General features: G+C 36.3%; 1 protein-coding gene across 2 annotated transcripts in view; it reads left to right on the top strand.

The window, feature by feature from the left end:
• The first annotated feature begins 414 nt into the window (after positions 1-414).
• Positions 415-17782, top strand: part of LOC150082121 (putative divalent cation/proton antiporter TMEM165) — a 156124-nt gene continuing 138756 nt past the window's right edge. For both annotated transcript variants that reach the window (XM_090379110.1, XM_090379108.1), the window contains exon 1: positions 415-1025. In XM_090379110.1, the coding sequence (XP_090235236.1) occupies positions 798-1025 (228 nt within the window). In that variant the 5' untranslated portion in view covers positions 415-797. The remainder of the gene's footprint in view (positions 1026-17782) is intronic.

Raw genomic sequence — 17782 nt, 5'->3', positions numbered from 1 at the left:
ATGTCGACATTAAACATATATCGAAAATTTATTTATTATCCTCTTTGAGGTTTTGATCTGCCGGCAAGATCACTTAATTGCTTCAGGGCATACACATCGAGACGAAAGTGTTAATCAAAAGTTTAACCTCTTGGTCTGAGGCGTTGTTGAGTGGCCTTAACCCTTGCGAATAATAACCCTAATTGCAAAACCGTAAGTCATAAGGTCGTAACCCAGTCCTTCCACCGCGCCGTAAAAAAGGCCCGGTTTAAATACTGTCAAGTCGAAAGGAATATTTATAGTTAAAAAAAAAAACTCAAGTTTTATTTAATTATTGTTCATTGACTTTTCAATATAATCGAATTTCCTGTAATGGCGTAGTCGGTTGTCTTTATCAAAATGCGTCACTTCCTCAAAGCGGTGTGTTGTGTGAGTTGGTCTGCTTCGTTGGATTTTTTGGTGCGAGTATTGGTGAAGTGTGGTCATTTTATCATGAGTTGAGTAAGGAGGAAAGTGTTCGCATGATTTGATGATATTTCAACTCCAGAATGATACATTTAATTATGAATAGCCACAATAAGTAATATGAATTACAATCTATTTGACATGCTGTCAATTTGATGTATAAAATATCGGAAATTTATGGACCTTTGGAGTAACGGCAAACGGCCTCGTATTGTGTAATCAATTTTCTTTAATGAGGATGTTTTAATTTTGCAATGCCTTTCATTGCTGAACTCTAATATTTACTTCTGGCTTGCAGTTGGGTTATATTGTTTTACTCAGTATCGTTGGAAGTTGCTGAACTGTTTTATAAAATGCCTGACTACTTCACTCATATGTCATCTCTTATTCACTGTCAGAATTTGGAATTAAGACGTTTCAATGGTTTACCTTTTAAAAAACTTTATTTCTTGCTGTTTTTTAGTTTGTTGGTAGTTATTGCGAAAGGTAATGAAGACTATGTCGGTGTAGGTAATCTGGAAAAACCAAAACCTGATACAGAAGTAGGTAAAAAAGTTGATTATCCAGATGAATATGAATATGTAAGTACACTCTAGATTCCATTTTTCTGTAATCGTGTGTATACAATTTGAATAGAGATAGCTGTCATCTGTAATGTGTGTTCCATACGTGGAATTTACTTTGTAGATAAATTGTTCTTCGTGCATATGGGCGCTCTCATTTCAGCAATGTGTCATTTTACCTTGAACTTTAAAGAAGGGTTGAATGGAGATCAAGCTTGGTCATCCCATGATTAACTAATTTAAATATTAAACAATTTAAGAGATTTCAGAATTTAAAAATGAAAATGCTCACTAGTCTTAAACATGCCGACAGATTTGGAATGCGAAGATTAAATGGTACCTTTATAAGTTATTAATATATTTAGTTAATGAACGTTCGTGTCAACAATCGTATGGATTTTATAACTTCCTTGTGAGATACTCTTTAGATTTTGATTTTTCAGCGTATTTTTTTTGTGCATAAGAGGTGTTTTATTTATTCTATAAAAAGAATAAATCCTGAAGTTATATCACTGTAAGTGGTAGTAGTAGAGGCATGTGATGCAAGAAAGCAAGATTATGTAGCATTAGCCAAAAAAAAAAAAAAAAAAAACATTTCACACATCCATTCTCTCTAAAACTTTGTCCAGTTCCTCCTTGAATTTATTTAAGCTATCAACTTCCACAATGACAGATGGATGTTTGTTCCAGCAATCAACTATCCCTCTGGCTAAAGGCAAACTACCACACATCTATTCTACAACTGTCTTTCCTCCATTTGAATTTGTCCCCTCAGGTTCGTAATCTGAGCAAGAGGAAGAATCCCATCAAAAATTGAGCCTGCTCAATCCATTCAAGGCCTTATACACCTCAATCAGATCATCTCACAGGTGCCTAGTCTCCAGACACTGCAATTTGCAGAACTTAAGCCTTTCTTGGTAAGAGGACCCCTTCGTACCCCTAACCAACCTTATCCTTCTCTGTACATGCTCAAGCAAATCTACATCCTTCCTAAAATGAGGAAGGATGTAGTTGGGTAGATGGGCTGAGAAGTGACAACTTCAGTTGTCACTTCTCAGCCCATCTACCCAACTTTTCTAGATCCTGTTGCAGTAGCACACTGCCATTACTGTCATTAACAACCCTGCCAACCTTTGTATCATCTGCATACTTAGACATTAAGCCTGATATACCTTCATCAATATCATTGATAATATACAAAACAACAGTGGGCCCAACACTGAACCCTGGCGACTCGACTAATAACATTAGTCCATGAAGGGCAGTGTCCATTGATTACCATTCTCTTTTATCCATTGCAGCAACTTGCCCTTAATACCATACTACTCCAGTTTGTACAGTAGTCTTCCATGTGCAATAGCATCAGAAGCTTTCCTGAAATCCATGTATATGTTATCAAAATTATTTTTTGCATCCAGTTCCTTTGTAACCACATCATAGTATTCAATCAGATTGGTCACACAAGACTTTCCCTTCACAAACCAATGCTGTGTCTGAATTATTACTGCAATCTTGTCTAGATGATCCTGCAATGCTTTTTTCACTGGTGACTCTATTATTTTCCCCAAAACAAAAGTTAAACTAACAGGTCTGTAATTACTCGTGTTGCCCTTTGATCCCACTTTGTGAATTGGGGATACATTTGCATGTATCCAGTCCGTTGAGACTTTCCAAGGATGCTTTAAGCGAGGAGTATGGACCAGAAAATTAGGTACATAAGAGAGGGAGCTATTCCAATGTACTCATGAAATAAACAAGCTCAGCTCTTTTAATGCCAGTGGTGTTTCAAATGAAGTTAAAGTTTAGTTTCAACTATGCTTTAAGTGAAACTTGTTCTCTTTTATTTGCACATTATGAACTGAGAATTATTATTGGGTGCAGGGGAAAGTAATAAAACAATTGGCTTTAAAACCCATTAAAACAAATTATAAATGTGTTCAACATTATACAATAATTTTATTAATAATGCTCAAAACAAGAAGATATTAATTAAAAAATAAATGTATAATAGAACTTGTGCCTCCTTGTCACTATAGTAGGTGCATCAGTTTGGTTTCGTTTCTGTCAAAGAAAGGAGGAAATCTTAGCAGCCTCTTCAATTGGAGCTGTAGTTGCTGATTTCACTGGAGATTAGGAGCTTCCTCTTGAAAACTGTGTTCATCACCTACAAACCCTGCAATTTGCCTGTGAAATCACTTTTAACAGATATAATATACATGATAAAAGTCACTTGCAGGACCATATATATTTTTAGCTATTATAACTCAAGTAATCAATAGTCTGATAGACTAACAGAAATCAATTAAAAACATAAATTACACTTACTACTTGAACCAATTGCCAATTCAGTTTAAAAAAAAAAAAAAAGCACTACTTGATGTCTGGTCTTGCCTTGTTAAATTGAACTTGTATACTTTGGTTGCTTTTACCATTAGTAGGGTATATATACCTAAGTGATTAAATATGCAAGATATATAAAGGTAATTGGAAAAAAATTAAATTCTAAGGTTTAAAATGAGAACAAATGTCATTAACTTGTATGATTCTGAATGCTTACGAAGCTGTGGCTGTTTTAATTTCTAAAGAGTAACTGAATTTTTGAATGGAAAAACTAATAAAATAATTTAAAAATAAATAATATATTTAGTAAAAAGTTTTTATTTTTTACCATTCAAAACTACATAGCCATTTTTAAAATTTTTTTACGTATTTTTGAACACCGTTTGAAATAGTTTTAGGATACTTTTAATTTTAAAACAAAATTATGTCCCTTAAACATTTGGCTTCATTTGGTTGCAAAAAAGTCATATTTATGAAAAATCAAAGGATTTTAATAACAAATGAGCATATCAAATAGCATGGATAATGTTATTGAGTAGCCATCATCATCAGCCATTTTCAATCCACTGCAAGGTGTTACTACCCACAAACTCATGAATTTCATCTATCCATCTCCACCGTTGTCTTCCAGGTTTTCTTTTAGCTCCTCTTGGGTACCATTTTGTTATTTTCTTAGTCCATCTGTCATGTCTTCGAGCTATGTGTCCTGCCCAAGACTATTTTAGTTCTTTAGTTTTGATAAGAATGTCCTTTACTTGAGTTTGCTGCCTAATCCATGTATTTCTCTTCTTATCTAACAGTCTGATTCACAATATAATTCATTCCATTCTTTGCTGTGTAGTTCTCAGCTTCTTTTCCATTCTTTTGGTGAGTGCTCAAGTTTCACTTCCAAAAGTCATGGTGGGGAGTATACATTGGTTCATTATTTTACAATTTCAGACAAATTGGGATATTGCTCTTCAGTATGTGACTATATTTCCTGAATGCTATCCATCTAAAATTTATTCTTGACTTCCAGCCATTTATCATTATTACATCTAATAACTTGTCCCAAATAAGTATATGACTCCACCATTTCAATTACTGCTCCTTCAATCATTATGTCCCTTTCTGTGGCATACTTGTTCATCATTACTTTTGTTTTAGCCATATTCATCTTTAGTCCAAAATCCTTACTAATTGAGTAGTAACTAGCATAAATGTCATTAAAGTGATCCCTATTATGGTTTGCAATGTCGTCACCACTAGTTCTTTACTGATCATATAACCAGAAGATACTTTCTGGTAGCATTAATATTGTACCATTTGCTGAATGAAAATTTGTTAAATGAGAATAAAAATTCTTACTAATGTAAGAAAAATTAGTTTATCTGTTCCTGAAATACTCCATAATAGCAAATATATACAGGGTGATTCACTACCAGTGCAACAAACTTGCAGGAGGTGTAGGGGGCACAAAGACGAATCGTAATCACATAGCATTGCAGGGTCCAAAATATCTTAATCATGCGGTAGAGGACGTTGAATGGGAGGTCGCACGAACAGCGATCCCGCTGGAAGACAGCATTTGTTAACCGTTTCTGTTGAAGAAACCAAGTAGCAAAAGTCCTCCGGAGTGGATAATCCGCAGGCTCCAATGATTGGACGCGTTGCAGATGGTATGAACTCATTTGGTTTGTCGACAGTATCTTCCATACAGTGGATTGGGAAATACACAATCGTTGGCCTATCGCTCGAGTATCCGTACTCGGATTGCCTTCTGCAAGACGTAGGACATTCTCCTCATTGTCTGGTGCCCTCGTCGTTCGCTTTCTATTCATGGTACCTCTCGTGAAACAACTAGTCTCACGTAACCTTCTGTGCACACATGCGAAAATCATATGATGAGGAGCACGCCTGTGCGGGAAACATTCCTGGTACAAGCGCAGAGTGGCGTGCCCATTACAGTCTGCAGCTCCATACGCGAGGTGCATGTCGGCCAGTTCAATGTTTGAATACTCGTCCATCCTACGGCCTCGGAAACCGGTTCGCAAATGCTGACTTCCAGCGGGATTGCTGTTCACGCGACCTCCCGTTCAACGTCCTCTACCGCATGATGAAGGTATTTCGGACCCTGCAATGCTATGTGATTCTGATTCGTCTTTGTGCCCCCTACACCTCCTGCATGTTTGTCGCACTGGTAGTGACTCACCCTGTATATTATATATATATAAAAAAAAGATAAGAGCATGTTTATTAAATTAAATACATATTTTTTAAATGAATATCTGTTGTGAATTTAAAAGAATTGGATGGCAGAGTTGATATTTTTTGTAGAATCATATGAATCATGAGGGTATATAGTAACAGCAGGAGCTGGTCTCCTGAAGTATTAGTAGTTCAGGTTTTATTTGTCTGTTCTTCCTTTTCCTCTTGTATAATATTTGTTGGTAGCAAGCTGCTTGCTGGCCATTACAAACCTTCATGCCTCACACAAAATCCGGGTCCTTAGAAACAAATGTTAGGCATTGCTGCAAAAGTCTGAATGTTTGGTCCTTGAGGTTTGTCACAGACATTCTCTCAAGCTAAGTATTGCTACCTGGGAGTCTAAAATGCTGATGGAACTGACATTCAGGTGACACTTGAGTCAAGTGGATTGAATTTCGGCAAAGCCTGGTCATTTTGCAACAACCAGATATTCTGCTTTTCCCTTCACAGTGGCAGGACTGTTAGTAACCATGGGTTCTGAAATAGGGTACTGGAGCAGGGGTTGGGATGTGGCATCATATTGCACAGCGGAATGCTGCCCCTCTGTGTTACCAGGCAATAATTTGTGGTATATGACTCTTATCAAGTGGTGCAATGCCATCACTTTGGTTATTAGAGGCTTCAAGTGATGAAACCCATGTTTAGTTTCCAGAGCAAAGTTCCAGCAAACCTCCCCCCATCTCTTCCATCATATAGTATGATTGATGCATTTGGGATATCACAGTGAGATCAGTCTTCCTTACATTTTGAGGGTACACTCTAAAACAGTGTTAGCAGGCCAGCTCTAGATAGTAGTAGTAGTGGCACGTGATGCAAGAAAGCAAGTGTATGAGCTTATGCGGCATCAGTCAAAAAAAAAACAAAAAAAAACACACCATTCCCTCCAAATGCCTGTCCAGTTCCTCCTTAAATTTATTCAACCTATCAACTTCCACAACAACAGATGGAAGTTTGTTCCAGCAATTAACCACCCGCTGGCTAAAGGCAAATTTCCGCACAGCTATTCTACATCTGTCTTTTCTTAATTTGAATTTATGCCCCCTTAGGTTCGTAATCTGAACAAGTGGAAGGATCCCATCAGAATTCAGCGTGCTCAACCCATTCAAGGCCTTATATACCTCAATCAGATCAACGTGCAGGTGCCTAGTCTCCAGTCATTGCAATTTGCAGAACTTAAGCTTCTCTTGGTAAGAGGATCCCTTCATTCCCCTCACCAATCTTGTTACCCTTCTCTGTACATGCTCAAGTAAATCTACATCCTTCCTAAAATGAGGCCTCCAGACCTGTATGCAGTACTCAAGGCTTATACAGAGGGACAATCACCTCCTTCTCCCTGCTAGCAAATATCATTGACAAAACCCCATGACCTGCCCTGGCAGCCTGTCTGCATTGCTCAGAAAACTTCATATCTGACTGCACAATTACTCCCAGGTCTTTCATTTTCTACCACCTTAAGTGTAGTACCACACAGTTGGTACGTTTCTCTGGGGTTACTTCTACCCATATGCAGTACTTTGCATTTGTCAAGGTTAAACTTCAGTTGCCACTTCTTAGCCCATCTGCCCAAATTATCTAGATCCTGTTGCAGTAGCACACTGCCATTACTGTCATTAACAACCCTGCCAACCTTTGTATCATCTGCAAACTTCGACATTAAGCCTGATATACCTTCATCAGTATCATTGATAAATATACAAAATAATAGTGGATCTAACACTGAACCCTGTGGGACTCCACTAATAACATTAGTCCACGAAGAGCAACACCCATTGATTACCACCCTCTGTCTTCTCCCACTTAACCATCCTTTTATCCATTGTAGCAATTTACCCTTAATACCATTCTGCTCCAATTTGTACAATAGTCTTCCATGCGCAATAGTGTCAAAAGCTTTCCTGAAATCCAAATATATGATATCAAAATTATTTTTTGCATCCAGTTCCTTTGTAACCACATCATAATATCCTATCAAATTTGTCAGACAAGACTTTCCCTTAACAAACTCATGCTGTGTCTGAATTATTGCTGCAGTCTTGTCTAGATGATCCTGCAATGCATCTTTAGTCACTGGATCAAATCGGTTGGTAACTCTAGGATAGGAGTTGCCAACCCATGGCATGCATGCCCAAAGCGGCACATTTACAAATTTTTGGGCACATGGAATTCAGAGTGCCCCAAAAAAATTTCAAACTTCATACAGTGATTTGTTTGAAGTCGGAGTGGTAAGATGTACTGACAAAATTGGGAAATGAAATTAAGAAAAAAAATTCATATTTCACACATTTATTCAGAACATAAGTTATTGGTAAAGTTATATGTGAGATGTATTATCCATATTCAGTATTTAGTATAGCTTCCATTGTCAATTACAGTTTGTATGCGGCGTGGAGATTATTCTTCATTAATTCCCATAAATATTTTAATTGCTATTTGCCCTTTACTGGCTGTTTAGAATGTTAGCTCAACCAGCAAAAGAAACAAAAACGTTCAAATGAAGAGGGGAGTAGCAGAAACGTTCAAGAATCTTGGAGTGAAAGATTTGGTATGATTAAGAAGGATAATAAAGCATTTTGTGTTCTGAAACGTGAGGGTAGTTTTAAAAATATTTAGCCAATTTTGGCATGCACCTTTAATAAGGTTCATCACCCCTGCTCTAGGAGGTATTCAAACCAGTTGTACATTTTTGCTACCTTGACTCTGTCAGATAGTGACTGGAAGGAGTTCAAGTAGTATGTATGTGGAAGTCATTGTCAAGCCCACATTATGTCAAGGAGCTGGATATATTCTTGTGTGTGCCATATCCAAAAGTTTCATTACTTCATACTTCCTCCCTACACCTTTTCTGTACTACTGAATAAATCATAAATAGTCAAACTAATAGAAGAAAGTTATCTGTGAAAAGACTCCCAAACACTTTCTTGTTCAGTTCACAAATATGTGGTCTCAGTTCCAATCTCATTTCCACTTAGTCTGCCAAATTCCACTTACTTTTTCTCACAGAATCCCAGTTATCAGTTGATTCAGCCACTGCTCATCTCAGTTGGCCTAATTATTCACCGTATGATTCCTTTTCACTTCAAAGGTAGTGTACTTGTGTGTATTTCTGCTCTTATATTCCTTATCAAAGATTTAATAATTTTGAATCTCATCTTTTAGATCTTTTCCAGCTTAAAATCTCTGTACCCCATTCTGAAAAATTCATCCTGCCTCTATCGATCAGCCAATTCCACTAATCACTTGGAACTCTTTGCTTCCTTTCTTTGAAGCTTGACTTTCTCCATTGCAACTTTCCTAACAGTGAGGTAAATTTCCTTGGTGATTTTAATAGTTACAACTCTGGTTGAGATTCTGAGGCTTTTGTAGTTACTAATGGTCTCACGCAGATTGTTCGTTTACCTACCAGAATACTAGACAATCCTAATCACAGCCAACACCCTTGATCATTTTCTCACGAACAACCCTTTCAAGTACGCAGTCGAGGTGAGTGATCCTCTAGGCACCTCAGCTTATAACTTTGATGGTCTCTTCTCCAGTGGAGCCATTTTCGATGGCCATTCTAAGCCTCATGTTGTTTGACATTACAAGAATGCAAAATGGGATGGGCTGTGAGATTTCTGTTCCTTTCCTTGGTTGGATTACTCTTTTAAATCTTCTGATGTCACTGTTTGCTCAGATCATGTTAGTGAAATTATTCTTGTAGGGATGAAATCCTTTATTCCACATCCCACTAAAATCTCGTTCTTTATCTAAACCTGGTTTTCCAATAAATCTAAGGCTGTTCAATATGAGAATGTTGCATATTGGAATTGGTTTGCATCCAAATCTCCAGGTTCTGCACACAAGAATTATAAAGCAATTATTAATCAGTCCAAACTAGATTTTGAAGACTCTGTGAGTAGAAAACTTCCATCTTGTCTAATGGTAATCGAGCATTCTGGTCTCTTGCCAAAGCTGTTAGCTACAACTTTTGCCCATCTCTATTCTCACATTTGTCAAAACTGGATGGTTCCATTGCCATCTTAGCTAAAGATAAAGCTAACCTACTAGCATCTTACTTTTCTTCTAACTTGTGTATTGATGAACTTGGTAAACCATCTTCTACCATTCCTAGTACACTCCATTTAGTGCCTCCCTCCTGTGGTATTCCATTAAAAGGATATCAGAAGAATTTTGAACAGTCTTGATGCCTAGAGAGCACCAGGTCCTGATGGTATTTCTCCATTTGTTCTCAAAATCCATGCTTTTGAGCTTACTCCTGTTCTGTGTTACTGTTTTACACTTTCTTATTCCGCTGGTGTTTTTTGTTTTTTTCCTTCGTGGAAATTTTCTTATATCCAGCCAGTTCCTAGAAAGGGAAACAAATTCCTTCCATTCAATTTTCATCTCATTGCACTCGTTCTAAAGTAATGGAGATATCCATTAACTGCCAAATCCGAAGCTTGAAACATTTATCTGATCAACTTTTCACCAAACTTTTCCACTGAATTTGTCCCCAGATTGGGCAAATTCAGCGGAAAAGTTATGTAAAACTTAAGCAGTTGGTCTTGACACTTCAAAGGCTTTTCATTGCGTTTAGCATAAAGGTCTTCTAAATAAGCCTCCATGAATCTTCTTATGTATTGCCGACTGTTTTTTGTAATTGAGTATCCAGTTTTCTTTGTCTCTGCTTCTGGATGATCATAGTTAGCTTTCTGTCTTTTAACTTCTCAACTAATGCTTGTGTTCCACAAAGTTTAGTTCTTTCTCGCACTCATTTGGTTTTACCAATGCTTGCCATGCCATACTGATTCAATTTAATTATCTACTATATATGCTTGTCTTGAATCTACAGGTTATCCAAAAAGTCTGGAACCATAGGATTGGTTAAAAATAATATAAATTAAAACTCATTTTCTGTTCTTCTGCTGCAGAGTATCCATAAACAGAAAAAATCTTGTAAGTATAGAACAAATTTTGTAAAATAAAGTATTTCCCTTGTGGTTCCAGATACTATTTTCTGACACCCTGTATGTGCACATGCAGGGTGTCAGAAAAAAGGTATTCAAAGCATAACATTTCTACTTTGTCACATCTGGTCTACCCTTACATATGTATTTACCACATTAAAATTCTGCATTCAGTTTATCAGAATGACACATTTTCTTGATATTTCTATTGAATAGTCATGTCAGCATTTGTTGACATAACCAGCATCTAAAATTCCTTTATTGTGCTTTTTCTACTCTAAAATCTCTTCTCTTGGTTTTCCAATAAATGTGATAAGGATTCAAGATAAGAATGTAGCGTATCACAATTTTAACATATCTGAGTCTCCAGCAAGATAAGAATGTAGCGTATCACAATTTTAACATATCTGAGTCTCCAGCAAGATAAGAATGTAGCGTATCACAATTTTATCATATCTGAGTCTCCAGCTTAATTTTCTACCTACACTAAAATTCACAACAATTGTAAAACAGTTATTAATCAATACAAACTCTGTTTTGAATAGGCTAAGAGCAAAAGACTTCTTTCTTGTCCAAATGATAGTGCATTTTGATCTCTTGCTAAAGCTATTGATTGCAACTTGCAACTTCTACTTCTGTTGCATTCTCAGTTAAAGATAAAGCAAACTTACTAGCATCTGCTTTTCTTGACTCTTGTATCAAAGATCTTTGTAAACCACCTCCTACCATACCCAGTATATTCCACTCAGTGCCTCCCATGGCCTTCCTACAGAAAGATATTAGGTGAATTCTGAACAACCTTGATGTCAAGAAAGTTCCAGGTTCTGATGGCATTTCTCACTTTTTCTTGAAACCTGTGCTTCTGAGTTTTCTCATTTCTGTGTTTCAATTTTTAAATTTCTTACTCAGGTCCCTTCTTGCTTGAAAATTTGCTCATATCCAGCCATTTCCTAAAAAAGGGGGCCAATTCCCTCTTGTCCAGTTATCACTGCATTTACTTACCTCAGCTCTTTCTAAAGTAATGGAGAAATCAATCAACTGCAAATTCTTAAACTCTCTTGAAACTTTCAATCTGATCAATGATTACCAGTGTGGATTCCATCAGGGTCAATCCACTGTTGATATATTGCTTATGTTACTCATCTTTGGACAAATTCAATGGAGAAGTCTGAAATTCAAGCCATTTATCTCAACATTTCTAAGGCTTTAACTGTTGGCATAAAGATCTAAAACTCCCATCTTATGGATTGGCAACTTTTTTTTTTTTTTTGTTTTGTAAATTGGTCTCTTTCAGTCTTTTAACTTCCTCACTGATGCTGTTGCTTCCCACAGTTCAGTTCTTGCTCTCACTCTTTTCCTTTTGTAAATAACTGGAAATCTTGTTCGTAGTTTCATTGATGATTGAACTCTACATTCCATCTTCTATTTTGAGAAAGCTTGCCTTTGCACAAATAGTCTTAACTTCTTAAATATCTACCATCAATTCCATAAATGCAAATTTACGGGTAATTAAGACTTCGGGACCAAGAAGACTTGTTAACTTCAGTCCTTCAAAAACTGAGGTCTGTTTTTTTTTTTTTTTTTTTTCCCACATAAAAAAAAAAAAAAAGAAAATTTACTGCTCCTGTTCTCATCTGTTACAACACTCAGATTTCTAGCAGTTCATATCTCTAATAGGGCTTACCCTGACTTATTTATCACTCTTTCTAAAACTCATCATAAATAGTGTTATTTATTGTTATTATTAATATATATATATATATATATATATTTTTTTTTTTTTTTTTTTGAAGGAAACTTATTACAGCTGTATTCCCACATTTTATTTAACTGCAAACTGAATCCTGTATACATACTTGCTGCAGGATTTTTTTTTTTTTTTTAAATTCTGGCAAACTCATTCTGGAAATATTATTGCTCTGCTGAGTGATGCACACAAGTGGACCTGCATTGGACAGTCTAAATAAGTTGGTAAATGTTCTTTACCACCAGTGGTGAGCATATTAAAAACATTGTACTTTGTCCTATATGAGTAATCCTTGGCCATTACAAGTCTAATTAGTATTACTATAATGACCCTGACTTTCATTGAAAATCTCATTGACCTATGAAAATGTGTGTTCCCCTTGAAAGTGATGGATGCAGGCACTTATTAAAGTGTCTGCATCTGTAATAGAGAATGTCTGTTTTGGAGAGGTCGTTACCATATAATTTCTAATACCTCTGGCTGAGATCCAAGCTTGAGTGCATAATGGGGGAGTTGTCCCTTTTAGAGAAGTGTCTATTTAGGGAGGTTTTACTGTTTAATTAACTACAGAGATAGACATCTAAATATTTGTGCAATTGTAATAGCTTATATTAGCGCTTAAAGTTGGTTCAGATAAGATGAAATATAATAATTATTGGAAAGTTTCATCTCTAATATATTTTCTAGATTTTAAAGTTGAACGATATTGTGAGCTTTATATTTTTGTACACTATTGTATACTCTGGCCATATTGTTAAGTGTTTAGAGAGAGAGAGAGAGAGAGAGAGAGATTATATTTTTTGTACACTATTGTATACTCTGGCCATATTGTTAAGTGTTTAGAGAGAGAGAGAGAGAGAGAGAGAGAGAGAGAGAGAGAGAGAGAGAGAGAGAGAGAGAGAGAGATTATGGTGTTGCAGTTTAGAATAACTTTTTATGTTGGTTTGACTCTGCATTTAAAAAGGAGTTTCTTGGTTAAATTCCCATTTGCAACTGACATTGACTAACTAAAGCTTTTGATATTGTTCCACATGAACAACATATGTACAAATTGGAGCATTGCCATTAAGGACAAGTTATTGCTATGGATAGTTGAGTAGCAGGAGATGGTGTTTAGATGGCCACTGCTTTCATTGACTATTGTGATTAGTCAATGAAAAGATTTTCTGTTTACAGCATCAGCAAAAAAAAAAAAAAAAAACCGTATCACCTGTCCAACCCCCCTCTAATAATTTGTTTAGTTCATCATTAAATTTATTCAGACTACTCACTTCCACAACACAAAATTCAAATTTCAACATCAACTTTCTGCATATCTGTCCAGCAACCATACTTTCTCAATTTAAATTTTTTCTGAGCAAGAGGAAGGATTAATCGGTATTTAGCTTATTGAATCCATTCAAAGCCTTAAACACCTCATTCAGATCTCCTCTTAGTTTCCCAATGCTGTTTGTAGAACTGAAGCTATTTTTGGTAAGAGTACACTTTTGTTTCCCTTACTAATCTCGTTGCCCTTCTTTGCATCCATTCCAGCCGAGGCTTTCAGACCCGTATGCAGTACTCAAGATATGCCATAGCCATTGCCTTATACAGTGGGATGGTTGCCTCCTTTTACCTGCTTGCAAAGTTTCTGTATATCATTGACAAAACCCCATGAAATATCCTATCTATCTGTCTGCACTGTTTTGAGAACAAGTCTAATTAGTATTACTATAATGACCCTGACTTTCATTGAAAATCTCATTGACCTATGAAAATGTGTGTGTCCCTTGAAAGTGATGGATGCAGGCACTTATTAAAGTGTCTGCATCTTTATGCGCAATCTCATGTGCAATCACCCCCAAGCCTTTTTCATTCTTCACTACCCTGAGTGTGGTATCACACAGTTGGTATGTTATTGTTACAGCTAGCCATATGTAGTACCTTTTTTGTTTGTCAGTCATAAACTTCATTAAACTTCTCATCCCATCTGCATAATTTTCTACATCTTGGGTACAGTAGCCTATTCCAATTACTGTCATTAACCACCCTGCCAACCTTTTATCATTAGATATTAAGCCTTTTATGCCCTCATTAATAAATAATGAAATGAAACAACAGTAGACCCAGCATTGAACTCTGGGGACGACTCCACTAATAACATTCTTCCAAGAAGAGCAATGCCCATTGATAACTACTCTAATCTCATTCAGCCATCTCTTTATCAGCAGCAGCAATTTGCCCCTAATGCCACAATTGTACAGTTTGTATAGCAGTCTTTTATGTGGAACAGTAACAGTGGAACACTAACCAAAATCTAAATATAATGTCAAAATTATTTTTTTCATCTACTTCCTTTGTTTCTGTGTCATAGTATCCAATCATATTGGTCAAGGTTAACCCTTAACAAAACTGCTGTTTGCCATATAACTGCTTTCCTGTTAAGGTAATCCTATATTAATTCTCTAATTAGTGACTACATTATGTTCTCTCAAAGAAAATTAAGCTTACACTTCTATAATTACCACACTTCACCCTTTGATCCTCCCCACCTTTGTTAATTGGGGATACATTTACACATCTTCAGTTCACAGGCACCTTACCTGAATCCTGGAATGCTCTAATAATTACAACCAAAGGTTTATTGACTTTGCTGCTTCTGTTATTATAATTAGACAGATCTCATCAGCTTTCATAGTTTCTCTTTCACTTTCCTGTCAGTTATCATAAAATCATTTAGCCCACTGTAATTTCTTTTGCTTTTCTTGCATCAAATGGTGCACTATGGCCATAGTTGCCGATGTGCCTAATAAATCCCTACTACAACAACAACAATCTTGCATAATTTGCTACTAATAATACTAATGTGATATACTTCTTACATCCCCATCCCAAAAAAAATTTCCCATGTGTAAATGTAGATGTGAAAATATCTGTTCAGTTTTGCCTACAACCTGAGCAGGATTATCAACAGTTATATCATTCATATCTAGCAGACTAATGTGATTTGTCCTTTTTTTTTTTTTTTTTTTTTTTACATCATTTGCATAAAAAAGTTACTTTTCTGGCATCTTGTAGTTTGTTACTGCAAGATATCACGAATTTCTTGTAATCTGCCTTAGCTTGCCTAACCCACTTTGTGCCTTTGTTGCAGGTTAATTTATGCTTACTGTAGGTTTCTGTATCTTCTCATAATTAATGAGTATTCTATGCATTTTTATTCTCTCCACTAGTGTTATCAGCTTATCTGACATCCATTTAAGTCTAATCCTTGAATAATATCTCTTATTTAGAATTTGTTTTTGGTAACATCATCAGCTGTTCTCACTGAACACATTATAAAAACTGTCTGAGGCCACTTTAGTCACTTTTATGAAAGCAAAAGCCCTTCTCTTTGCACTGTATGGTAGTTACATCTTTTAGTAAATCCCACATCAGTATATTGTGATCACTGCACCTTGTGGTATCGTTAGCTACAGATTCTTAATGTATGAAGAGTCACTGCTGATAACATTCTGCTGCTGAGAATATTTTTACACCTGATAGTAATAGAGGCATGTGATGCAAGAAAACAAGCATGGAGCTTATGTAGCATCAGCCAAAAAAAAAAAAAAATTCACACAACCATTCCCTCTAAAAGTTCGTTTAGTTCCTCCTTGAATTTATTTAAGCTATCAACTTCCACAACAACAGATGGAAGTTTGTTCCAGCAATCAACTACCCACTGGCTAAAGGAAAATTTCCACACATACATTCTACAACTGTCTTTCCTCAATTTGAACTTATCTTAAGCCTCTCAGAATGAGCCTGCTGCCTCATTTAATATAATTGGATAGATCCCATCTGCCTCAGGAGCCTTTCTTATGTTTAACTTCAACAATTTCTCCTCCACTTTGCTCTCAGTTATTACAAAATCATTAAGCACCCTGTTACAGTTTCATAAACTTCTGGCATTTTCCTCCCTTAATAACTCCCCATGTGTTAATGTAGATGCGAAATACTCATTCGGTTTGTTATCTATCTCAGCAGCATCATCAACAGTCAAACCATTGATAATTGATATCAAGTGGACCAATCTGATTCACCCCCTTCCTTTTAGAGTTTATATAAGTAAAGCAGTCCTTGCTATTTTTCTTAGCATCCTTTGCCAAAGATTTCTCGTAATCTGCCTTTGCTTGCTTAATCTCCTTGGTGACTTGATTACAGACTAGCTTATCTGCCTTAGGCTTCTGTGTCGCCTGATAATTTATATGTATCCCATGCATCTTTCTTCTCTGCCACGAGTCTCATTAATTCATTTGACAACCATTTAGGCCTAACCCTTGAATAATATTTCTTAATCAGTATGAAAACCTAGTAGCTTCCACGATTAATTCCTTGAATGCTTCCCACTTAAAATTTGTTGTTGGTAACATCATCTAGAATTTGCTGTTGGTAACATCATCAGTTGGTCCCACTGTACAGAATTTAAAAACTGTCTGAGACCACTGTAGTCACCTTTATGGAAGCAAAAACCCTTCCCTTTACACCTGATGGTTATTATATTTTTTAAGTAAATCCCACATCAGTACACTGATCACTGCCACCTAGCAGTTCCTTTATCAGCAAGTTCTTAATGCACGAATAATCACTGCTGATAACCAGATCAAGAGTATTACACTCTCTGGTTGCCTCTTGAACATGCCGCTGCTGCAGAAAACAGTCGTCCAATAAATCCACAAAAGTCTTGCTAGTGTGCGAGTGACCAACCCACAAGTTTCAGTCAGTATCTGGGAAGTTGAAATCCCTCATTATAAGACATTCTGATTTACTAGCCCACTCTATTTCTCTGTACAATTGTTTGTTGTACTCATTCGAGTCATTAGGACTATAACACACTCCTACTCTTATTTTTGCTTTCCCAGTGCTTATGTCACACCAAACTGACTCAACATTGCACTGGCCATCTATGTCAACTGGATGCACTTCCTTAGATTATATTTTTCTTAATTAACAGGATAACCCATCCTCTCTTCCTATCCTTTCTGTGCACATCGTCTTCCGCAAATTCCAATTCTGCATTCCTAATATCTGTGTGACACCACGTCTCTGATATCCTAACAATATACACCTTTAATGTTTTGACCAGTATATAACCCTTGATGAAGGGATATATAAATTTTAATGTTTGCTGATGATACAAAGGTGAGTAGAATGGTTAATAAAGTAATCAGGGTGTGCTACTCCAAGACAGGGGTAAATTAAAGTGATGGTCTGAAAAGTAGCAATTGGTTCAACATTGTAAATGCAGGGTATTGTATTTTAGTAGCAATAATCTCAGGTTATTGCTACCAGACATTCTCCACTATGTTAAATGTGGTGGTAGTACCACACTTAAGGTAATGGAGAATGTAAAAAGAGCTGGCATTAATTTTGCAGTGCATCATGAAGCTATGTGAGAGTGTACACAGGCTACTAGAATAATTCATGGGATAATTATAAACAAGAATTTTGCCAGTAGGACAGAGAGCAATTAT

The sequence above is a fragment of the Mastigoproctus giganteus genome, chromosome 8 (genome assembly GCF_048544385.1).
Source record: "Mastigoproctus giganteus isolate SK-2022 chromosome 8, ASM4854438v1, whole genome shotgun sequence".
NCBI classification, from domain to species: Eukaryota; Metazoa; Arthropoda; class Arachnida; order Uropygi; family Thelyphonidae; genus Mastigoproctus; species Mastigoproctus giganteus.
Note: the sequence above shows the minus strand (reverse complement) of the source record. Positions and strands in the feature narration are given on the sequence as shown.